Below are 24,514 nucleotides of genomic sequence, written 5' to 3'. Positions count from 1 at the left end.
TCCGGCCCCGGCACGGCCCCCGCACCGCCCCTTCCGGGCGCCCCCGCGCCGCTATCCGGCCTCAGGCTCTATGGCTGCGGCCGGTCGGCTGCGGCGGCGGCTGCTGCTGATGGTGCCGTGGCGCTGGCCCTGCAGCCCCCGCCGCGGCATTGCCGGCTGCCCGCCGGCGGGGCAGATCCGCGCCGCCTTCCTGCGCTTTTTCCAGGAGCGCCACGGCCACCGCTGCGTGCCCTCGGCTCCCGTGCGGCCCCGCGGCGACCCGCGGCTCCTCTTCGTCAATGCGGGCATGAACCAGGTGCTTCCGCCGCGTCCCGCTCCCGCACGTCCCCGTCTCCGGCTCCCTGAGTGTCTCCAGGGGAGCGCGGCCCGCCTCCACTAGCGTCCTGTCACGGAGGTGTCCGGCAGTGCTCTGGCCTGACCGCGCCGCTGCCCTCCCTGTCGCCTCTCGCAGTGCCAAAGTGCCGTTGGAGTCTCCCTTGCTGGGGATATTCAAGAACTGTCAGGACACAGTCCTGTGCCATGTGCTCTAGGGCGACCCTGTTTAAACAGGGAGGTTGTATCAGATGACCCACGGTGGTCATGACCCATTCTGTGTCTGTGTTTCAAGAGCCCCAGGCATTGTCCCCCCGCTCTGGGTGGCATCTAGCAATAGCAGGTGTCTCTCGTTTCCAGTTCAAGCCCATTTTCCTGGGCACGGTGCACCCCCGGAGCGAGCTGGCGCAGTACCAACGGGTAGTGAACAGCCAGAAGTGCGTGCGTGCAGGAGGGAAGCACAACGATCTGGAGGATGTGGGCCGAGATACCTACCATCACACGTTCTTCGAGATGTTGGGGAACTGGTCCTTTGGAGATTACTTTAAGGTGAGGTGATAGGAGCAAACCGTCTCCAGGGGAAAACGTGGCCTTTCTTTCAGAGCTGTGCTGTAGTGTCATAGGACTGTCAGCAGAAGACATTTTGGTAAGCTCCTTATTACTCCTTGGGAGCTCTGTGGCCTGGAGCAGAAGTGGTCAGCTGGTGGGCTCTGTCGTTAAACGTGCCCTCGAAGCCTGTCAAAGCTGTGAACAACACACACAAATCAAAGTTCTTTGTGAGAATGCCGGTATAGACCATTTAATATGGTGAAAAGAGGTTACCAGTTCATTTGATGCATATTACTAGGAAGTTTGAAAAGGGAAGAAGGATAAAGGATGCTACTTTTTGTTAGTGAGTATATTTTTCCCTTGGAAAGAAAATAATCCATGGAACTCTGCTGTTAAACACACAGAAGTAAATCATGCTGTGATTTACAACAATTTAGGAATGCCAGCTTTTCACAGGCAGCAGAGAGCTGTCTCACTCTCCTGACCCTCATCCTGCTCTTTGAAGTGAGGCTTAAGATTGGAAAGGGAGAGAGCAGCTGAAATTAACTTCTTTGGTGTTTCACTCCCATTCTAAAGAGCCTTCCTGCATCACTATGCATCCTGGCTTACAGTGCTTCATTTTTGTTCCCTACCTGCTCAGGAGGAGGCATGTAGCATGGCCTGGGAGCTCCTGACAGAGGTCTACGAGATCCCCAAAGATCGTCTCTACGTCACCTATTTTGGTGGAGACTCTACCTTGGGGCTGAGTGCAGATGAGGAGTGCAGGGATGTGTGGCTCCGCCTGGGGTAAGTGTGTTAGAGAAGGGTTCTGATCAGCAGGTGCTGACATTTCGATCTCCACAGTTTCCCATTTAATTCCTAGTTGATGTGGGGGCCAAAAGTTATGGTTTAAACTTATTTTGTTTCTGGTTTGTTTGGGCTGGTAAAAGTCAGCTGGGCTCTGACTAGGGCACTTGACCTTTAAGCTCATTCTTAGGTGGTATCACTAGGGGAACTATGTGCCTGACACTGGCTGGCCTAGATGAAGTGTGTGAACTATCTTCAATTCTTTGCTTTCTCTCCATCATGAGCTGTGGAAAGCATGTTCTCCTAAAGCTAGCGATTGCTAGTGAGAGGGTGAAGCCATTGCAGAACAGTGCTGTGCTTTGGAAGCTTGTTCCAGGCTCTGTGTGGGCTTTGAACCCAAGGCAGCCAGCTCTGTGCTACTGCTGGTGTACAGTCTTGTCTGTTGTGATCAGGTCTTGCCTCTGCTCCAAGGAGGAGGGTGCTCCACAGACCCAGCGGAGAGCATGTCTCCCTCAGCAGGGGCCAGGCTGTGTTTGCCAGTTGTTCTAGGCAGAGTGGGATCCTGTCTGGTTTAGCCCAGCTTGTTCTTGCTAAGAAGAGTAATTCTGTGTGAACAGAAGCAGAGGAATTCCAGTGTTTGCTTATTGAGTCTACAGTGGGAAGAAAGTATTCCTCCCTTCCAACTTTCTGAGTGATCTAGGCTACTGTGTGCTTTGTGCTTGTGCCTCAGTGCTGCCACCTCTGTTGTTTGCCTTTCCAGGGTGCCTGCCAGTCACGTGCTTCCTTTCCCCTTGAAGGACAACTTCTGGGAGATGGGGGACACAGGTCCCTGTGGTCCATGCACAGAAATACACTATGACTATGTGGGCGGTGGCAGAAATGCTGCAGCACTGGTGAACCAGGGCAGCCCTGATGTAGTGGAGATCTGGAACTTGGTCTTCATGCAGTACAGCAGGTACCAGGTGTCTTGTCTGAACTCCAAAGCCTTTCCCTCTTGTCTGACTCCAAAATCACATGTGTATACTCTGACATCCCACTGCTTTCCAGAAGCAAGAGGGAAACTGGGAGGATGTTCCAGTATAGTTATTGGTCTGCTTCACTTTATTTGCCCTGTCCTCCTTCAACCTTTGCTGTCTATTCTCCCTTACTGCTGCATTTCAGAGGTCTCTTGAGGTTTGCAGCAGCCCAGAGAAACCTGCAGAAGGAGGAGAAGGCCTTTGGCCCTGTCAGGGAAGGCCTTTTTCCTTACATTACAGCCTATCCTGACTGTCGGATGGTCAGATCCTGGCTGTTTGACAGTGCCAAGGCAGGCTGCTGTTAGTCTTGTCCCTTGAGCTTCCTTTTGCTTGGTCTCCCACTGTTTCCATCCCCTGTCACTCTCCTATTCGCTTTGATTTACATGCTCCTTTTGTTTTTTGTGCATGAACTGACCCTTTCTTCTCTTTTGCCATTTATTTTTCCTGCCTGGCTGACAGAGAGGTGGAGGGGAATCTGCTTCCCTTGCCACAGCACCATGTGGATACAGGAATGGGTCTGGAAAGGCTGGTGACAGTTCTGCAGAACAAACGCTCCAACTATGACACAGATCTCTTCATTCCCATCTTGGATGCCATTCACAAGGTGATGGTGCTTCTGCTCAGAATCACAGCTCAGCAGAAGATCCTTGAATGCAGACCGCTTGCCTGGTACCATAATACAGCCTTCTCTACATGCACATTTTGAGATGGTTATGTCTTGAGAGGAGATTATGTCTGGCCAGGTCCAGAGCAACATTTTAGAAAAACTGGGGAGAATTTCAGGTTGGAAATCTGCTGGATTATTGGCATTGCTGATGCAGTTTTCCTCCAAAATTTCTTAAATTTCTTAGTGCTAGGGCATTGGCTGACCTGTGTTAGGTATGGACGTGTTGGTTTATAATGCTATAGAAGGATTTAATGAGTACATCTAGGTGCATGAGGTTCAGAGGTAGTTGAGAAACATGACGTCAAGTGTGAGTGGCTGCCTCTTGTATTGAAACTTGTTCTGCAGCCATTAGTTTCTGCTAATTTATATTCCTACTTTCTCTTTTAGAGCTGCGGGGCGCCCAGATACCAGGGTCTGGTCGGGGATGCTGATGTTGGGCGTGTGAACATGGCCTACCGTGTGGTGGCAGATCACGTGCGCACCTTGTGTGTGTGCATCACTGATGGCATCTATCCAGGCTTCTCTGGAGCAGAGTAAGGACATAAGGAAATGGTGTAGGGTGGAAGGAGTGAGGTCTAGAAAGGAATATGGACAGCCAGGGGAAAGGTTCTAGTGTGGGCCTAAGATAGGGAGTGCATGAGCTTTGGGAAGGCAGGAAGGTGAGAAAATGTAAAGGGTTCCAATCTGCAGACTCATCCTTGGCTGGGTGTAGAGTGGGGGGAGCAGCTGTCCTGTGTTGATGAATCAGACCAGAGGATCTGGGGGATGCTGGTTGTGGGAGCTGGGCAAGGACGCTCACATGCCTGCCTGACGAATCCTGCCCCGTTTTCAGACTGGTACTGCGCCGTATCCTGCGCAGGGCTGTCCGCTTTTGCTCTGAAGTCCTTCAGGCTCCACCTGGGCTCCTGGCCTCCCTGGTGCCTACTGTAGTGGAAGTGCTGGTGAGTAAAACTGCTGCCTTGGGGAAGAAAGATTATCACACGTGTCCCTTTCAGCCCCATGTCCCTTTCCTGCACACTGTCAGGAGACAATATTGGATGTGAAGGAGCTCCAGGAAGATGTGTACTTGATGCTATGCATTGCAGCAGTAAAAATCTTTTGTCCCCTGATCATTTGTGATGGGAGGGAGGGGCCTAGTGTGACCTTTGGTACAGTCAGTCGAAGCACATGTAAGTGTATGCAAGTGCACGTTGCTGTTTCTAAGGGCAGTGACTTCCAAGGTGTTGTATCTGGAGAAAGCCATCTGAAATTGGTCTCTGTTAGTACTAACAGCATCTTCAAAGACAATCCTTTTTTCCTGTTGTGAACGGATGTGTTGGCCAAGGGATGCTGTGCAGGGTCTAGCAGAGGCCAGTCACAGGGAGACAGGCAGGAGATGGTCCAAGCATGATTCTTGCTCTGCACTGCTGACCCTGGAGCTGTGCGCTGGGGCTCCCTTCACATGCACCTACCTGAGAAACCTCTATAATGTTTGTGGCATACTCTGAGATTCCCTGAGGATGATGCTGAGAATGTTATCACTAACTGAGGTTCACTCCACAGGGAGATGCTTATCCAGAGCTGACGAAGAATGCAGACCAGGTGAGCAATGTGGAATCCCCTGGAGAGAAACCTCCATCTCGCTGTCTTTGTGAGGCAGTGCTCTCAGCAGCAGCAGTCAGCCCTTCTTTGGGACTTAGCTGGAGGAGTTTGCATAGCCTCCTCCATAACCATGTTCTTGTGGGTGGGCTGAAATGTGCTGGGCACAAGAAGTATCTGTGGCAGATTTTTGTGTGGGAGCTCAACTAGATCCTTACCAGGGACTTCGTGTCCTGGTGTAAGGCAGCTGTTGCTCTAAAAAAGCTACAGGAGTTCTTTTACTGAGTGCAAGGACAGCCTGTCCTAGCCTGGGTGCCCTTTGTTTAAAGTGGATTGGTGATTTAAGGCTAGAACTAAGTTGCTTCTGCTGACAGCAGCTATGACAAGCAACTTCTCTGGCTGTTCCAGACATACAGTTGTAATTGGGTCACAGACGTGAATGTCTGACAGAGACCATTTGTCAACTTAAAGCTTTACCCAGGTGTATGGCCAATATTTCCTTGACAGGAGTGGTGACAGGACGCACAATGACTTTGGCACTGTTTAATGGTGCATTGGAGACATGTTGTGATGGATACTTGCAGAACAAAAAGTCTGGCTGATTTGCTTTGAGCTGACTGAGCAGGGCTGAGCTGAGCGGGAGAACTCCCTTAAGTGTTGTGGCTAACCCTTCTTCTGATCCTTGGGCAGATCATGGATATCATCAATGAGAATGAGGCCGCGTTTCTGTCCTCCCTCGAGCGTGGGAGGCACATCATCGAGCGGACAGTGCAGCAGATGGAGCCCTCCACGAATTTCCCAGGTCAGTCTCCCTCTGACAAGCTGCATTTAGAGACATTTTTCTCCAGATCCTGATCCTCACAAGCACTGCAGTCAAAACTGGTGGATGTCTGCCTCCCCCACATCTTTTGTGGCTTTATAGCCCCAGGCATAGGAGCAGATGTTGCTTCTTTCTCCACATTGCAGTTGTTTTCTAGTACTTTGTTCTCACAACAAACTGGGCACCAGGAAAGTTAGAAACATTCCCTTGCTGCTTTATTGACTGATAACTAGGTCCTTACAAGACACAGCTGAAAGGAGCGGTGCAGAACCCAACCAGTGTGGTTGCCTGTCTAGATGTGCTGCACTGAATTTCAGCAGGAATGGGGCTGTGGAGCATCATTAATATTCAATCCCATACAAGAACAGCATGGTGTCTCTTTCCCATTGGTGGTGTAGCTGCACACAACACAGGTGAATCCAGTTACCAAGGCACACCCTAGACTGGTCCCATCCAAATCTTGAGATGCCTTTGCTTTTGTATTCACACAGAGTTCCTGTCCTTTTTGTCTTACAGTTGAAGTAGCCTGGTCTCTCTATGGGAATTTAGGATTCCCTCTGGATCTGATTGACTTGATGCTTGAAGAAAAGGGAATCAGTTTGGATTCAGCTGCCTTTAACAAACTTGCTCTGGAAGATGCAAAGGTAAGAGGGAGACTCACTGTATCAGAAGAATTCAAAGCTTTCTCTCTCTCCTGTGAACGTGGAAGTAGAATCCTTTTCACTGCTGAGTCTCTTTGAATGCACCATAGGGCCACATGGCTTCTCCCTGAAGGGGTCTGAAATAGCAGTGTCATCACAATGCCTTTGCTTGTGAGTGTGGGACTGAGAAGTGTTGGCTGGTGATTTTCTTCAGGTTGGTAGAAGTGTTTTATTATGCTGGAGTGAAGGTTATAAGAGAATTACGTAGATTAGGAGAGTGCCATGTGAGTCTACATGTAGTCCAACTTCTCTCACAAAGCAGAGCCAGCTTAGAGAGCCCAAGCAGCAATATTTATGAAGAGTTTACAAAATCTCCTTGGCCTCTGTAGTACTGGAAGACTTGTGCTGCCCACCCCACCTGTGCAGTAATTGGTTCAAGGCCTTGCTCTCCTGAGCTTTAATGGCCTGGAAGTTTCGCAGCTACACAGCAAGCTGTGCCAGGGAGGTTGTGTTAGCTGTTGCTTATGGCCTGGCTCAAGGCCAGCACAGAGTGGTATTGAGTGCTTGTGAGGTTTGAAGGAATGGAGTTGGTTTAGCAGTAGGCTCCATCAGCCTGGATCTAAACAAGCCTTTTTCACAAAGGGGGAAGCAGTTGTTCCTAGACTATAGCACCACTTACTGGTGTGTGTGCCCCCCAATGTCTCCCATCTAACTGTGCCTGTGCTCTGCTGCAGCGGAAGGCTGGTGGCCCACAGGCAGCACAACCAGAGAACACAAACACACACCTTGATGTGCACTCACTGGCTCAGCTGCGGAGCAGCAACGTGCCTGCCACCGATGACTCCCCGAAGTACGCCTACACGCTTGGGCAGCACGGGCAGTATGGTAAGTGACCAGTAAGGCAGGTTCTGCCTGAGGGCACTGGAGTCCCTCACAAGCCTGCTTTTACTGCTTGACCCTCATGCATGGAGAACGTGTCCATTGTGGTCCAAACCTGTTCGCCTTGCTGGCGCATCTTTTCCCTGCCCCTGTACCTCATCCCAAAGTAGGTGCTTTTCTTGGTGCTGAGTCTCTAGGAAGCCTTTGGGCTGGTGTCAAGGCTGTGAGCTCTGGGTTGGCACCACTGCGTGCAGTGGTGAAGAAGGGACTGTTGATTTCTTCTAGAGATGAATCTGTCTCCAACAATTAGGCTTGTGGGTGTGTGCGCTCGGGAGAATAAAGGATAGTTACGCAAAGGGGTTAGGTAGTTGTCTGAAACAATGCCTTTGCTATTTCCGTGGCAGACCACTAGATGCCAGCACAGGCTCTTTATTATTTAGGTTAACTGAGATTGCTGATGCTCTAGGGAAAGCATGAAGATAAACCACAGAGAGCAAGAGGTGGTGTGGCTGTCACAGACAATTAGAGATAGCTGTGCCCAACCAGCTCCCTCTTACCTAATGTGCTGGTGGTAGCCCATACTAAGCAGAAAGCGAGGCAATTCAAGCTATATATAATACAGTAAGAGCACAATGGAGGCAAAAACCCAGCAGTGACATTGGCTGAAATCTCCAAGCTAGAACTGTCTCACCTCCTCAGCCTCTAAATCATGTAATAATTCAGGTTGAAGGGGATCTCTAGAGGTCCAATTTCTTGATAAAAGGAACATCAGCTTCACAGTCAGATCAGGTTGCTCAGAGCCTTGTCCATTTAAGTTTTCAGTATCTTTAAGGAGATCCCACAGCCTCTCTGTTCCCTGTTCTTTATCACTCTTAGTGTGAAAAGTTTTTTTCTTTACATACAGCCAGAATTTCCTGTACTCTAAACGTAGTCTCAAAAATGCTAAATAGGGATGAATAATTTCTTTCTTTGACCTGCTGGTTATGTTTGTGTTCAGACAGCCCAGCAGGCAGGCAGTCTTCCTTGCTGAAAGGGCACCCTGTTGGTTTGTGCCCAGCTTGCTCCCGAGGACCCCAAGATTTCTGTCAGTCCATTTCTGTAGCCTGCTGAGATGCCTTAGAAGAGCAGCCCAGTTTTTCAGTGTATCAACCAGTGCCTGCCAAGTCATTGCCATACACAAGTGGGATATGGGTACATCTCACCTTGTCATGGATAGTTATTAAGGAAGATGTTAAATGGTGTTGGCCCTAATATAAGCCACGAGGTAGCTCTACTAGTAACTGAATATCAGTTGAACATTGAACTACTGAGCAATTCTCTGTGGGGCCAGCGGCCCAGCCAGTTACCCATCCACCTTATGGTCCACCTCTCCAGTCTATATTGCCCAAATTTGGCTTGAAGGAACCTACAGGAGAGTATATTAGAAGCTTGCTGCATCAAGGAAAGTAACATCTGTGCTGTCCCTTGTCCACCATGTCTGTCATCTCTTCATAAAAATCAGGCAGGTTTGCCAAGCTTGCCATATAGCAGGATGCAGATGTCTGTGCCACATTTTCTTCTATCAGGCTCATGTGGAGCCAGATTGGGTGTCCCTGCCTATGTAGCTGCTACTCAGCAGTTCTGTCATTAGTTAAGTGAGGGGTGACTTAGTTCCAGTTAACAGATCTTTTGTCCTTTCTGCCAGTAGCTGTTCCTCTCCTACCAAGGCAAAGTGCCAGCTTTCAGTATAGCCTGGATAGTGGCAGGGTTGGCATGGGGAAGTGATGCCTCCTTTCCTGTTGCAATCTAACAGGGTGTATGCACTAATTGCTGCTATCTTCTTCCCCCTGACAGAGTTCAGCCCATGCCGGGCCACTGTCCTGATGCTGTACAGAGATCAGTGTCTCCAGAAAGAGGCTGGGGCAGGGCAACGCTGTGGTGTCATCTTGGACAGGACTAACTTCTATGCAGAGCAGGGTGGGCAAGACTCTGACCAAGGCTACATGGTACATTTAGGACAGCAGGTAAGGCCCTTTGCTGCCTAACCCAAGGCCGCCATGGATACTGAGGCCAGGCAGAATTCCCCAAGTGATGAGCTCTTTTACTGTGTAAATTTGCAAGATGCTGATTCTTGACAGTTCCCTTGGCTTTGCATCAGGGTTGATATGGTGAAGCAGAAGCAGCAGTAACTTTACAGAGGTGTACTTGCTGCTCTGGTTGTCTCTTCAGTGCAATTTCATCTTGCTAGGGAAGACTGTAGTCTTCTTAGGTCTCCCTTCAATGTGCTGTATTCTTGCCTGCTGGGAGTGTAATGCTGAGAGAGGGAATCAATGATCAGAGAGTCCATGAGCTGAGTAACTTGTCTCTGGCCAGTCCTGGATGACTGCAAGCAGTGCCCAATCTGAGACCCAGTGGAAAATCTCTTATCCCTCCCGAGAACATCAAGAAGGACCTCCACTTCTGCAGCATCTTCCTTCAGCCTTGCCAGAGGGAGAGCTTTGACCCTCTCATGGAAAGTTACACAGATGCAGCTTTTTCTGCTTCCCACATTCCAGCTCTTGATAATCACTCCTGGGCATTGATTCTGCCTTTTTAGCCTTGCAGAATGTGATAGTGCCTTGCTCAGCACTTCTTCCCAAACTGAAGTAGGGATCCAGTTTCTGTTGCCAGCCCAGAGAGGCAGAATTGGCACCTTGGATGCCTGAGACAAGTGCCTTGGCAAACGCTGTCCATTTTCTCATGAACAAGCATCCTTGTTAGGAAAATTCATCAGCATGGGTGGTGTTACTGCCCCTCCATTGCAAGCTGGCAGCCTCAGCATGTTGTGCAAAGAGTGGCTGGGTGCAGGGAAGGTCTGAGGCACTCTGGTTACATTTGCAGCAAGCTTCTCTCTGCTTTTTCCACCCAATCCCTGTCTTTTAGGGATCAATGGGTATTGTGTTTCCTGGTCGGATCAAGCAGGTACCTAGCACAGGTATTTGGATATTCCCTGTGTCCTAATTCATCTTTCTGTCTCTTTGCTCAGGATGTACTCTTCCCTGTAGAGTCAGTTCATCTCTGTGGTGGCTACGTAATCCATGAGGTCACTGCTGTGGAAACCCTGCATGTTGGTGACCAAGTGCAGCTCTTTGTGGATGAGGTGATAACTCACTGCCCTTAACCTTTTCCTTGTGATGTCCTGAGTAGCCTGCGCACAGCAGATCTTTGTCCCTTGTATTCTTGAGACTGTTCCTCATTGTAATGTGCAGTAAGAAGGAAACGTTACAAGTGACTCTCTAATTTTCTGTGAACCACTGGTCTGTCCAAAAGTACCTAGCCTACCCTTTGCTTTTTTGCAGAGGTGATCCCACAGGAAAAGAATTTAGATCTTCCCTGCAACATATTTAATCTGACGGCTGTACTATCCATTGTTCTTCCCCCATCTTCTCCCATCCCTTCACGTGCAGCCTTTCCCTTATCTCTTCATGCCATCCCCTACTCCCCTGAGCTATGGAGAACCAGCATTCCCTGCCAACCTCCTGTCTGTGCTTTCAGGCACAGCGTCTGGCCTGCATGACCAACCACACCGCTACCCACCTGCTGAATTTCGCGCTCCGTCACGTCCTGGGTGACAGCACAGAGCAGCGTGGGTCCCATGTGACAGCAGAGCGGCTGCGCTTCGACTTTGATACCAAGGTGACTCTGAACTTCAGTTTCCTTGTTCTCAGCAGTACCAGCATTCCAGTACTGGCCTTCTCTCCAGGGATTTTTCTCCTCTCACCATAATCACTCCTTGGAGATGGGTCACATTTTATCTGAGCAATGAAGCTTGGCCAACTCTGGATGTGATGGGGTCTGCTTTGCATTGACCTGACCCTGAGCAGGGTTTGCTGAAGGGATGAATGGGCATCAGAAGGAAAACGCTTAGCAAGGCCAGCGGTCATGGGACTGACATTAAATAGTGTAAAGGGGTCTTTGAGAGATGGTGCTTGGCTGTGACACATACCTGGTGTGGACATCCAGGTAAGAGTATTTGGGAACTGAAAGGTGTCTGGTCAGGCTGAGTGCTGGCCCTGGTAACCTGTCACTCATTGCAGTATCTCTTCTGAAGGCTTTGGCTGATGCTCTTCATCAAAAATCCTTAATCTCTCATGGGAGAAGGGGATGGGAGGGCCATGATGCTCACAGTTCCCTTTTACAAGTAGAGAAGATGAGACACGGGAAGAGTGGTGTGCCCAAGCTGAATTGCCCAGTGGCCCTGCCCCACTTCTCCTCCTTCATTCTGTTCCTCTCAGGAGGCTTCTCCTGAAAGTGGGTGATTTACTTCCTCAGGGCCCTGTGACTGTGGAGCAGCTGCAGCAAGTGGAGCAAGTGGTCCAGGATATGATCAAAAGAAATGAGCTTGTGCACATGGCTGAGGTCCCCCTCACACTGGCAAAAAGAGTTCAGGGACTCCGTGCAGTGGATGAGGTATGACTGGATAGCAGCACACATCTTCATGAGCCTTCTCCTTCAGCAGGAATCATCTGGGACACGAGATGTTGACGCAACATGTTTCTGCGAGGGAATTGACTCCCAAAACCGAGAAAGGAAAATAGGACAGAGATGAGATCTCAGGACACTGTGTTGTAAAACATGGAGGCTGGTGATGCATAGGCTTTCTGCTCATCCCTTTGGACCAAAAGCCTGTAGTGTCACCCGACTGTTTCTTTCTCCCCATGGTGGCTGCTGGTGGGGGAGAAGTAGTTGCTGCCCCTGACTCTGGGGCTATTCTAGAATAGGGGAAAAATGAGGCCGACACCTGAAGCCATGTAGTTAGTCTGTAAGTGCCCCTGAAGGACCATGTTGTTAGCTGCTGATCCCTGTCTCCTCTGTCAGGGGTATCCAGATCCAGTGAGGATAGTGTCTCTGGGGGTCCCTGTGGAGAGTGTGCTGACCTGTGACTCCGAGGCTGCAATGCAGACCTCTGTGGAGCTCTGCTGTGGGACGTAAGTGACTTTTATTTGCAGTGAGAAGGCATGTTTTTGGGCACCGGTGGCTGAAGTTAGAGATGTCATTGCGAGCTTAACTCCCATCCTCGTGAAATTAAGTTTCCTCACTGGGAAGATATTGTGAGGACAAGATTGGCTAGTTGTGAAGCTTTGGAAGTCCCAGGTTGAGCAAACTTTAATGAAATGCAAAGCGTTTCCCTTACTTGAAAGTCTGAAACCAACCTAGAAGTCACAGGTCACCAACAGGGTATGGGAAAGGTGTGTGTGGCCTGTCACACCAGTGCTTTGCCTTTGGGGATGCAGGAGGGCTGGGGACCCAACTGGAGACTCCAAGATCATTGTGCAAATTTGAGACTGCTCAGATTATTTTAATTAATTATCTTCACTCTCTTTTGCTTTTAGCAGTAATGGGAGTAGAAGAAAAGTTAATCAATCTTAGGACAGTGCTGACAAAAAAAAAGAAAAATCAGGAACAAATTGGCCTTTGAGCAGATAGAGCTGAAAATGAGCAATTTTCTAGCCATGAGATCATTCTTGTAGGAGTAGTGGGACAAGAAACTGCATGGGAGTAGAGATGATCAATTCTTGTGAAGCTGTCTGAAATGATTACTTGTGGAAACAGAACCTGAGACACCATAGTTTTCATATCCAATGTTAAACAACCAAGAAGGAAAGGGGAAGTTGTCAGAGCCCTGAAACTGCACAACTATCCTGTGACTGGAGTCTACTGGCCAGGCTGGGAGCTGGCCTGAGAGCTCTCCACCACAAGAGAGTGGTGGAGTTGGAGCATAAGATTACTTTCTACAAGATTTAGTAGCAGCTGAGTAGAAGAGAAAAATCCCAATTTATCCCATTGCTGAGGGAAAGGTGAGGAAAGGAAGGCAGAACTTGGCTATTATGCATCATTGACAGAACCCTGCTGGGCAGGTAGCACAGAAGTTCCTATGAAGTAGCCGCAATGCCGCTGTCTCTTGCCTGACAGGGTGCCATCAGGATTTTAGGGATAGGAAAGGATTCGAGCTGTTGGGATTGGGAAGGGGCTGCTGGACTTCAGACTTCTTTAAAAAGAAAGCAGGCTTACTGATTTCTGTTTCAAGAGAGCAGCTTGTTTTATTTCCTGTTCTCTGCTGACCTTTTAGGCACCTTCTACAAACAGGATCTGTGGAAGATCTGGCCATCATCAGCGAGCGTCAGCTCGTTAAAGGGATTAGCCGTGTCATTGCAGTGACAGGGAGCCAAGCCAAACAGGTAAGAAGGGGGGAACTGAGATTTCTGCCATGTCAAGGCAATGCCAGAAGGACCAAACTTTGTAGATTCCTCATAGACAATTAGCTCCCGGCTGCTTTGGTTGGAGCCTCCCTGCTGTGCTTGATCTGGCTTCCTGCTTCACCCCTGGACTCAGCTCTGCTGCCGTACCTCACCATTCACCTCTTTTACCCACATCCTAGTCTTCTGTCTCCTTGACCTTCATTCTTCCCCCAGACCTATTTTTCCAAGAGAAAAATTTGGCACAAAATATCAGAAAGTCTCTGGTCTATAAATTTCAGCCCCTGGGTTGACACTTAAAGCTGTGATCCTTTGTGCATTAGTTTCACCTCCTGCCTATCACAGTTGGATTTGGACTTTATGATTACAGGGCTTTGGCCTCATTCTTACAGCCCTTTTGCTTCTTTTCTTTAGTCTTTTTCTTGCTAAGCTGTGATTCTGGTCTGGTTGGATCTGTATAAAAAGTAAGCAACCTACTATTGTGTTCGTGAGATCGCTCTGTCCTTTAATATCTGGAAGTGTCGGGTGCCCCACTAGCTTGTTCATTTCCTTTAAGGCTGCAGTCAGAGGAGAGTGACTCATAGTCAGTGGAATTGGAAAGACTAAAGGCAAAGCCCACCCCTGCAAATCTGTTACTTTTTGGCTGGCTGTCCCCTGTGCATCTGTGTCCCAGTGAGGCTTTTGTTTGTGCAGAAGAACAAAAAGCTGCAGGGCACATCTGCATGCTTTGCTGGAAATGCTGACCTGGAGAAGCCTCCAAGAGGAGCTCTGTGCATGTGTTAATGAAACAAGGGAGACTGCAGGCATGAGGGAATGACTTGAAACAAGGATTGTGTACCCTAGCTAGGCAGAGCAGTCCACAGTTTCCACAGCTTTTCTCATGTACTCTCTGCTGTCCTGGTTTGAAGTCTCACAGGACCATCATGGGCACAGAGATCTGGCAGGAGGAAATGCTCCAAACCATAAGGATTGTCACTGATGAGAAAAGCCTGTAATAGCTTTTTTTTTTTTTTTTAATTAACGGTAGCATTGTTGTTGGGGAAAGCAATAAGAAATACACCAAGATAGATGAACCGAGGAAAGATGCTCGAACAGCTGATAAGGTTTCTTTTAGTTTTAGTGTTTATTTTGTTTCTTCAGTCAATAGTTTCAAGATCGCATTTGCTAATAGCTCTAATATGCCATTTGCTCCCCAGTTTTTCCTCAATGAAATCCTGATGATTTGGTGCAAGATAGTGAGGAAACACAAATGCTTGACAGCTCGGTCTCTGGGGTGTAACCATCTAGTGTTGGTTGCAAATCTGGAGCAGAACGTTCTATTTCAGAGTCTTGTGGGAACAGTCATTCTTAAAACATCTGTAGGTGTCTTTCCACTGGATCCTGAGCAACACTTCAGTGTTTATGACCCTGCTGCCTCCCTACTTTCTCCATCCCTAGTCATTTTTTCTACTGCTACATTTCAAGCTTGCATTCTTTCTACCTCTCCAGGCCCGGGAAGTAGGCCAGTGCTTGGCTATGGAAGTGGACTCTGTCTCCCTACGAATGAAGCAGAGGAGCACCTCTATTCCTGAGATGCAGAACCTCTCCAAAGAAGTGGGCCAGTTGACCAAAGTAAGGACTACACTCCCATACAGAAAGATCCTGGCATAGGCTTTATACGCTTGAGGCACGTGACTTTTTTCCGACCAGGTTAACGTGTTACCATGGTCAATAGCAAGGGCAAATTGCTACCTACTATTGCAGGATTTTTTACCAGTGCCCAGATGCCTCTGTTGTAGATAGCCAGCTGAAAAAGAAAGCTACTTACCACAGTGACTGGCTGGCCTGATCACATGGGCTGTAGGAGAGTCTGAAAAGAGACCAGGCTCCAGCCTGACCTCCCAGAGAACTGGCAGTTTACGTCTAGAGGTACAGTTTAATGTTCTTACACAGGAAATTGTCTTGCAGGTAGTGTCCACCACTGCAATGCCCCAGTGGCAAAGAAAAGAATTACAAACCATCCTCAAAGCCCTACAGCGAACAGCCAACACAGCTATCAAGAAACTGGAGCTGCAGCAGGTACTGTGGCAACAGCACACTGACTTGCAGCCAGCTGATAGCATGTGTGGCACACACCAGTGGACCTGGTGTCTCTGTCACACTTCACAGCCACTCAGTCAGTAGAGTCCCACTAGAAAGCAGAAGAAGGCAGGTACAATCCACACACAGTGCCACACGCCCTGTGTTGGGTTGATTTCACTGGCATTGTCTGATACTGTTGCTTAAAATGCAGTGAATGACTGGCTGGGCTTTTAGCAGCTGCAGAATCCCCACATCTCTACCTGTGAGGATGGAGAGCCCCATACCAGCACTTTTGGCCAACACCAACAGGGAGTTAGGCATCATTTCCTTGTTTATATGTGGAAAAGATGAGATGGTTGTCACAGTGGGCTTAACGAGGTCATACACTAAGACAGAGGCAGGACAGAGCCTTTCTCCCAGCTATGTGAATATTGCTGTGGCTTCCCACATGTGTTTGTATTCTGCCAATTTACATTGAAAGCCCTTTGGAAATGCTTATTGGTGACTTAAGAGATTTCAGCAAGAACTATCCCTTTCTTACAAGTAGAAGCATCTTGCCAAAGAAGCCTTCCTGAGATCTGTGGTGGTGTATAGGTCCAGGAGAGGCTGGGGACTGAATGGGTCACTGTCTATTCCACTTTTGCCAGGGGTTCATCTCTGCTTGCTTTCAAGGAAGGAGGGCTGTACAGGTCTCCACATGAAGATTTCAGTCTGCCAGCCTGATTTCTGCTATCATACAGCTCCCTTCTGTCCCACAGAGCAGCACTTGCATTCCCTTTTTATATTTGTTGCATGCATATATCCCCATCCAGCCCACCCTGTGCCACCTGTAGCCTTTCAAAATGCTGTGTATTTCTCCCTCCAGGCTGAAAAGAAGGCACAAAGCCTGCTAGCAAAACATTGCAACCAACCTGTCATCATTGATACTGTCCCAGCTGATTCCCTGTCTGTGAGTAATCCACATTCCTTGTTGGCCCAGCGGTACCTCAGATACCGCAAACAGTAAAAGGGAATTGCTAGGCACATTTTCTGCTGGATGCCAGTCTCCTTTGCTGTAGCCTGACCCCCCTTCTTCCTGTCTCTCCTAGATCCTAATGAAGGTAGTGAATCAGCTGTGTGACAAGTCTCCTGGCACATCAGTCCTGCTGCTCAGCCCTCAGGCTTCTGGTGAGGTGCTCTGTGCCTGTCAGGTGTCCAAGGTAAGCAGAACCCTGGCAGAGACACGGGGAACCTGCCTGCAAAGGGGCATTGGACCCACTGGTCTGCAGATCCTGCTTGAGGCTTTTCCTGGGATTCTGCCCAGAGTTGGTGGTTAATCACACAGGGGCAGGACCTGAGATGACCCTACTGGGACCAGACGTGCTTTCAGACTCTGCTGGGCACAGATATCCCTGGATCTTCCAGGTCATGTTTGCCCAAGGGCAAGACACAGCATTAACATGTAAGCTCAGCCTTTGTCATCCTCACAGTCATGGCTGCCTCAGGATAGTGAGTGCCCAGGCTGGGTGAGGAGAAGATGTTTTTAACTTTATTCACACTTCAGAGTGCTCCACAGTCCAAATGACTTTTCTGTGTCTCTTCCCCAGAACTGCCTCCCTGCATTCTCCGCTGCTGACTGGGCCATGGCTGTGTGTACACAGATGGAAGGCAAGGCGGGAGGCTCTCCCATCGTTGCTAAGGGCAGTGGAAATGCCAAAGGCATGCAGGGAGCCCTGACTACTGCACTGGAGTTTGCTCACAGTAAACTGTGATGCTTTAGTGCCAGGACAGCTGTATGCACCCACTGCAAGCTATGCGTACACTTGATATTGAGCATGTACTTCTGCTGGTCTGAAAAGTTTACCAGCTCCCACACTGAACATTGCTGCTACTACTGTATTGGAGCACTTGACTTCTGACCATCCAGGATCAGCAGAGACCCTGCTCCTGATCCCACTGACAGAATGATGCTGCTTGTTCTTCAGTGTGAGCATATGGGGATAGAGCCTTGGAAAGCTCTAGTTGCAACAGCAGGTCCTTCTCTTGGAACAGTGCAGTTCTTGCCACAAGACCAGCACGGAGACTCTGTGAGAACATGGGGAGATGGCACAGTGTTATCTTAAAGCTATTAAAGGGTAGAGAGTGTCTGATCCCCTGATGTTTCTTGTTAGCGCACCGTTTTTTTCTCTTCTGGCAGAGGGGTCTTCTGTAGCTCTGGAAAACAGCACACACTTGTGTCTAAGGAAGTGTGTTTCCTACTGCAGAACTCAGGACACCCCTCTGATTAAAAATGCTACTGTAATTTAGAAATGGGAAGAGAAATCCCACCTTGCTTGTGGGCTCAGGCTTTTTAGGCTATGCAGTGCGTAGTGCTGAAGCCAGTCCTCAGCATGGAGGGAACAGAATCATCCCAGTCTCCACCTCTTTGTTTTGGATGAATGTTCCTATCCCTGTTTCTTCCTTGTAACTCCTTCCTTCTGGTTTCTTACCAGCTCCTACCTAAAAATCACCACTGATCTGGTGAATTGTGTGAATGAGAACTGTTGCTGTGTCACAGCATGTAAGTCCCTGCAGTAGGACACCTAGTCTTGAGGTGAGCAGGTCTCTCTCATAAACTGATCATTTTTCACAAGCAGTAGCAGACCCAGCAAATTCAATTCATAAAGACATTTCAGACTTCATTGTTAGAGTGATGTCTAGAGCTCCTGGCCAAAGCACATTATTTGAGACACAGTTTTGACCTAAATAGAGATCACAAACGGTAGCTGAGGCAAAGGTGCAATGGGATAGTGATACAAGCAGATTTCACTGTAAGAGCAGCCTGACAGGGATGAATTTCACCAGCAGGTAGGGTTGCCTGGCACTGTGAAGGGAGGTGGAGGAGGCAGTAGCTGCCTGCTTTTGGGGAGAGGGGGCAGGGTTAGAAGCATGTGATGCTGATGGATGGGTAGCAGGCAATGGCTGTCACACAGATAAGGGTTGGTGAAGAGGATGTAGAGGGGAATGGCCCAGTGTCCTAATGAGAGACTTCCCACTTAGCTGTCTGCCTCAGGGAGGGAGGGTGAATAGCTGCTGTGAGCAGAGCCTCATTTCCCTTCTCTCTTCAATGAACAGGTCATCTCAGGAGCGGTGGGGGGATAATGTGGACTTAAGGGGCATCACTAGCAGACAAGGGGTTTTCTTCCCTATCTCAGAGGTTTGGGCTCTCCAGCCCAAAATCTCATATGGGGCTTAATGTGGCTCCTACTCATCTTTGCAAAGTGCCAGCAACTGTTTTTGCATTGGATAAGTGCCAGATATAAATGTGAGGACTCAGAAGAAGAAGGAAGCCCTTTAGGGGCTGCTGGTGCTCCCACTGTCCTCCCCTGCTCCCCCAAAGTACTGACAGCTGCAGCAATAGTGCAGACCTTAAGCCTTTGGTTCAGTAAATGCTGTTTCCAGCCAGGGAGCTTAAAGCAGAGCTTGTGGCAAAGGGGTCTGTGAGCCAAGGTCTCTCGACATTGCCCTTGCTGCCACGATTTCAGCCATCAGAGGGGTGCATAGGCCCCTTTCTCTCATCACCCTGCCAGTGGGGCAGGTTGCTGTTCACCCCAGACCCCATCTGCTTTCCTCTATGCTGTAGCAGAGCAGCTTGGTGCTTTCTCAAATTTCTTTCCACTTCTGAATGCAGAGGTACTTTTGGTGCTCGTAACATCTCTCCAAGGAACCTGAGCCCTGGAGAGAGCTGGAACATCTAGCCTGGGGCTTTGGGGACCTTGTGACAAGGCTGGTTAGGTGCTGGAGAGTGTGTGTGGAATCCTAGGGAATGGTTCGTGCCATCAGTTGAAAGCAGCATCAGTGCTCAGTGTTGCACAGCCCCTGTGTTTCACTTGGGCCACAGCAGTACCAGGTGTGGGAAGGGGAAGGGGTGCTCTGTCTTACAGGGAAAGCGCTTTCCCAGAGTGATTTTGTGTTACTGTATTAATAGCTGCTACAGGAGATGATGTCTCCTTTCCGTATTGGAGAGTAGGTGTGAGGAGGAGGAAAGGAATGCTGGGTTGAGCTGCTCCTGCGTGATGCTCCAAAAGCAGAGCTTGAGCTTGCCAGCAGCAGCCTTATGTAATTAACCCTCTTTGGCTTGACTGTTAGCTTAAAAACCACTGACCCCTCGTAGATTTTTGTCCAGCCCCTTAAGGGGCAGAGGTGTGGGTGCTGACCTTCAAGGTAATGCCTTTACTGATGGGGAAGTTGAGCCGTTGTTGTCATTCCCCTGGAGGGCCAAGGGCTGCTGCTACAGAGGCTCCGTGGAGCAGTGGCTCTTGGGGCCGTTGGAAGGAGGTCCATCACGCCTGTAGGAACTGTTAGGCTCTCAGCACTGTGTGAAGAGTGAGCAGCCAAGGCCTGATGCCTTGGCACTCCAGCTCTGTCCCCTCCTGTGTCCCATGAGAAAAGTGGCTTCCTGTTCTTATGGTATTTGCAGCAGCTCCAGTACCCACTGCACCGAGGGCTGCTGCATCTCCTGCACCTTCCTATAAACCTTAAAAACCACCTAGTCAGCAAGCAGGGCTGCAGCCTGCTGCAAAGGCACTGGCTCTTCTGCCTCAGCTGGGGCAGTCTTGGAGAGCCCATTTTCTTTCTCCTCCTTTGCTGCTCTTGGCTTTTATGAACATGAAATTTGTATTTCCCTTCCCCTTCCTGAGCCTGCAAGGATCAATGAAGTCACAGCATAACCAAGTCGTGATCTTACTAGATCTTATAAGCTCAGTTGCACTAAAACTGCTCTGTAATCAAAGAAGAAAAAGGATCTTACCCTACCAAATAGTGGTTCTGTGGAGGTACCTGTGGTGCCCCTATCACCTCAAGCTGATAAAGTGGGTTGCTGCAGTAGAAATGCTGGGATTTGTGCTGCAGCCATGCCAGGGCACCACTGATTCAGGAGAGAGCATTTCCTGTTCTGTTGAGCCCCCAGCGCCCATACTTACTTCCTGTCCTCCTTTTTTCCCTGCCGCACAGGGACAAGGCATTCACATCCCATGCTGCAGCTGCAGTAGTTGCCACATTTCTGCCTGGCTTGCCCTGCATGTCAGCAGCAGGGCGAGCAATGATCAGGTGGGAGGACTTCAGGGAATGAAACACAATTTTGAAATACAGTTCTCTGGCCCAAATAGCAGCCTGCATTCCCCTACAGCCATCAAGGATCTAAGGTCCAAGCAGTATCCTGGGCAAACATTTGCAACTCCGAACACATGCACAGAAGGGACAGCAGGAAGTGGGAAACTAATTGAAAGACAGAAGCGTTTTTGCTGTGATCAGGTGCTGTCAGGTTGGCAACACCTCAGTAAGGCCAGATGGACCCTGAGGTCTCTTAAGGGCACCTGCAATGCAAGGGCTTGCTGGCCTCAACCCCAAGCAACTACCTGACATCAGCAAAAGGGGAGCAGAAAGTACTTGGGTGTCTCTTCTGACCCACTTTGCTCCAGGAGCTTCACTCTCTGTATCCTGGGCTGCAGCATGAGAGGCAGTGCCTGCAAGAAGCCCACTCTCCTTAGGCACCCCTGCCACCCAGTCCCTGGGGCAGGCTGCTGTAGGGACTTGAGGTGCTACACCTTGGGTCCTGAGGGACTCATTTCAGGAATGTACTGGGATTGTAGTGGTGGCAGAGCCGAGCCATGCAGAGGATGCCATATGCATGCTGAGCCACAGGCTCAAAAGCTGTGGGGCTTGGTCCCTTACAGCTGGAACTGAACATCTCCCAGAGACACTGAACATAATGCAGCATGTCCAAGCTAAGCCCTGCAGGGAGGAAAAGCAGCTCAGTGGTGGGGAATCAGAGGTGACCTTTAAAGGTCCTTCCCAACCCAAACTATTCTGTGATTCTACATGCATAGTGATAGTGTGCACCGAGCTAGTCACATCACACATGTACACACATGTCATCCAGGAACCCACACATCCACCTATCTGTGGGTTTCTGCGTTACCCTTGCAGGCTTTCACCATCACAGTGCCCTGTGTTGTGGGCCCCCTGCTCCTGCAGCAGCCAACACCCACACATGAGCAGCTGCTGCACAGCACAGACAAGGCTGCAGTGGTGAACCACGGACCCAGAGCACTGGTGACAAGGTGGGACTTCCCATCCCTCAGGAGTGGCTCAGAACCACCACGAGCTGGTGCTGCTGCTCACCTTCTGTGTCCTAGATGCCTGGGAAAGGAGCGGATGGCTCTGTGCTAGAGGCATTCGGATGGCTCTGTGCTAGAGGCATTCGGCTGAGGGACAGGCAGCATGTTAGGGCATGTGGGCAGGGCAGGAAAGCCCCGTGGCCAAATCACCCCTCTGGTCTTGGGCCCTCAGCTTCTGGGGAGCATTCCTGGGAAAGAGAAGTTTCCACTGCAGCAGAACAGTGCCCACAGCAGCACACTGAGAGCCTGAGGAGGCAGGAGAGGCATTTTGTGGGGAATCCCAACAGCTTGCCTTTGCTGCATGCCCTTCACGGACAGCCAGTTCCCTGCGTGAGAGCGCTGGCGCCTTGCAGTCAGCTCCTCAGATTGGATTGCAGCTGGCATTTCTGTGCTGCTTGCCCAGAGGCATGATTTGCTCAGCTACAACCCAAACCTCCTCTCTCCTCCAGAAAGTACCAGGAAAACCCACAGGGCTGGAAAAAGGGTTCCGCTTCCCCCTACATCTTCCCCACCGCCATCCCAACTGCTGACAGGAGCACCCTGCTACTGAGCCCACCCTTCTGAAAGGGCACACCTCATTTCCATGGAGGGATGAATTTTGATTTATTGATGTCATTCTGGGTCTCAGTCTATTGGAGGATGGCTGTGGGGTCCCAGGATGTCAACACAGAGGGTATGCAGTGAGGCTGTTGTGGTGTTACCTGGGCTGCATCCAGATCCATCATCCAGAGATCTGCATGCTGCTGCATCTGTTGTGCACTGCAGAGCTGCTCATCCTGCAATTGTGCAAACGTGGCAGGCCCTTGTGGGAAGATGAGCAAAGCTATGCTCATGACCAGCCCCAGGCATTGGGGTGCTGCTGCCCACCACCTGTAATGGCTCCCTTGAGGCTGGAGGAGGAATGGAAGGTGACCCTGCCCTGTAGGGTCTGCTGTGGTGTAGACTGGCTTAGACTATTCTCATCTGAGTCCATATTGCACAAAGTGCCTGTGTGTCACTTTTGCAAGCTGGAGGGCTTCAGACTAAGTTGTGAAGTCCTACCATCCACAATCACTTAAGACTCCCATGGGGGCTGTCAGCCTCAAAGTACTGCTGCAACTCCAGTTCAAAACTCTTCCTATGTTTTCAGCTGGCTGTGGGATCCCAATGCCAAAGCTATTGCCATCAGATAGTCTGTTTTTTCTGAGACACTCCACCCTGAGCCTGCTGCAGAAGTTCCTGAGGCTATGCAGACACTGGGTTACTATTCCAGTCCCCAACCAAGATCCCTGCATCTCCTAGTCCTTGCCCAGCCTTGTGTCACGCACTTTCTTCTTGCTTTGCATCAGAGGTTGCCTGAGCTTGAGCTCCAGGAACAGGGAGATAAATCTGAGCCTACATAGACCTTCTTTTCACATGGTGAAGAATTATTTACACTCGGGTTGGGATTTGCTGCTCTACTAATTTTGTTGTCTCCTCGTTTGCCTGTTTGTCCCACATTCCACACAGTGTTTCCTCCCTCCCTCCCCCTTCCTTCTCTCACTGCCCTCACTTGGAGGTGTCTTTTCTCCGTCCTCCTGGCTGGCCAGGTTAGGTAGGTGCAAGAAGATGCACAAGGAAGACAATCCATCAACTCAAATATCACCGAGTTTTACAGAAAAGGGGGAAAGAGAGACAAAACTAAATGACCTTTAAAACAAGCGAGTTCTCAGGCTCCCTCCCCCACCCAGAAGTGGCTCCTCTGCTCTGCTGTAACCTCCTCCCTGCCCCAGCACTTATTTATAAGCACCATCAATAATTAAAAAGCTGCCTGCCTGCCTGCTTGCCTCGTCTGCAGTGTTGACAGAGGCATTTCTGATGCTTCGTGGCTCAGCCTGGCTGCTTTGCTCACTTGGGCTTTTAATTTTCTTCCCCTGCCTTATTAGAAACACAGGAATCACCCACCTGGAACAGACCAGAGGTTTGGAGAGCCAGGAGAGTTCCTGCTGGAGCTTGTAGCCCCAAGAGTGACCCAGGAGTTGCCAGTTCTCACGGCCCTGCAGCAGCAGCATGAGCTAGGATGTGTAGGGTGTCCCTGCTATGGGCACCACCGCTCCCTACCAGAGTCAGGCTCTGGGAGAAGAGACCCCCTTGTCCACCTCTGAGGGCCAGTGACCTCCCACAGTGGCTTTCTTTTGTGGAAAAAAACCAGCAAGTGCGGGCTCTGCAGCAGGGCTTCCCAGCCCTGGGGGAGCAGCATCACCCTGGGCACCCAGTCCTGGGCATCTAGCCAGGGAGATGGAAGAAGGAGAGACCCAGCAAGCAGTGCAATCAAAAAGCACAGCTAAGCAGGATAAGTTGGCCCTATCAGGCAGAACTGGAGGCCTTACTGTAGAGGGGTACAGCTGGATTTAGAAATCAGAAATGGAAAGCTTTACACTGGTCCAGAGGACGCACCACAGGGCATAAGCCAGGGGTAGACCAGGCACAGAGGCAGCAGCTGGCCTTGGCACATTGCTGGCAGTACAGAAGTCCTTGGGAATGCTCCAGGTTGCTCCTCTCGGGTTCAAAAGCACTCTGGAGGCATCAGGCAAGTTCTGACCCTTAAACGAAAAAAGTGTGGGTTTTCCAGACAGCCTGGCTCAGCAGCTGCAAGCAGAGCCTGCAGCATGCCAGGGCTGAGCCCAGCTCCCTTTACCAGTGCAATCCCAATGTGGTGATGGGGCACAAGAGGGAAGCCCAGTGTTTCTCCCTGAGCTGGCCTGCGATGCTGCTGGACATGGCAGAGACATTCAGGAAGCAGTGGCAAATAGCTGCAGCCAGAGGCATTTGGCAGTGTGCACCCAACTCCCTCCAGCACACGGCGTGATGCTTTGGGATCCCCTGCTCCACCAG

The 24,514-nt window shown here is 50.0% G+C and overlaps 1 protein-coding gene across 1 annotated transcript; it reads left to right on the top strand.

The window, feature by feature from the left end:
* Positions 1 to 39: 39 nt before the first annotated feature.
* On the top strand, positions 40 to 17,661 carry AARS2 (alanyl-tRNA synthetase 2, mitochondrial). Its single transcript, XM_017806740.1, has 22 exons — positions 40 to 295; positions 673 to 861; positions 1,502 to 1,647; positions 2,408 to 2,602; positions 3,123 to 3,267; positions 3,718 to 3,863; positions 4,163 to 4,271; positions 4,873 to 4,911; positions 5,599 to 5,710; positions 6,245 to 6,372; positions 7,104 to 7,254; positions 9,082 to 9,251; positions 10,253 to 10,366; positions 10,762 to 10,902; positions 11,539 to 11,676; positions 12,085 to 12,194; positions 13,337 to 13,445; positions 14,952 to 15,074; positions 15,411 to 15,521; positions 16,390 to 16,473; positions 16,613 to 16,723; positions 17,111 to 17,661. The coding sequence occupies exons 1-22, from the start codon at positions 71 to 73 to the stop codon at positions 17,273 to 17,275; spliced, it is 2,961 nt and encodes a 986-aa protein (XP_017662229.1). The 5' UTR covers positions 40 to 70; the 3' UTR covers positions 17,276 to 17,661.
* The last annotated feature ends 6,853 nt before the right edge of the window (positions 17,662 to 24,514 follow it).

The sequence above is a fragment of the Lepidothrix coronata genome, unplaced genomic scaffold, assembly GCF_001604755.1.
Source record: "Lepidothrix coronata isolate B3197 unplaced genomic scaffold, Lepidothrix_coronata-1.0 Scaffold16, whole genome shotgun sequence".
In the NCBI taxonomy this organism is placed as follows: Eukaryota; Metazoa; Chordata; class Aves; order Passeriformes; family Pipridae; genus Lepidothrix; species Lepidothrix coronata.
The sequence above is the reverse complement of the archived record's forward strand: the minus strand, read 5'-3'. Positions and strand labels throughout refer to the sequence as shown.

What these genes read in the sequence shown, in the direction of transcription:
- AARS2 (XM_017806740.1), top strand. Translation starts at nt 71, where the DNA reads ATGGCTGCGGCCGGTCGGCTGCGGCGGCGGCTGCTGCTGATGGTGCCG. An exon ending in TCAATGCGGGCATGAACCAG is followed by an intron (nt 296 to 672) that starts GTGCTTCCGCCG and finishes TCTCGTTTCCAG; the next exon opens with TTCAAGCCCATTTTCCTGGG. An exon ending in CAGGGAGCCAAGCCAAACAG is followed by an intron (nt 13,446 to 14,951) that starts GTAAGAAGGGGG and finishes CTACCTCTCCAG; the next exon opens with GCCCGGGAAGTAGGCCAGTG.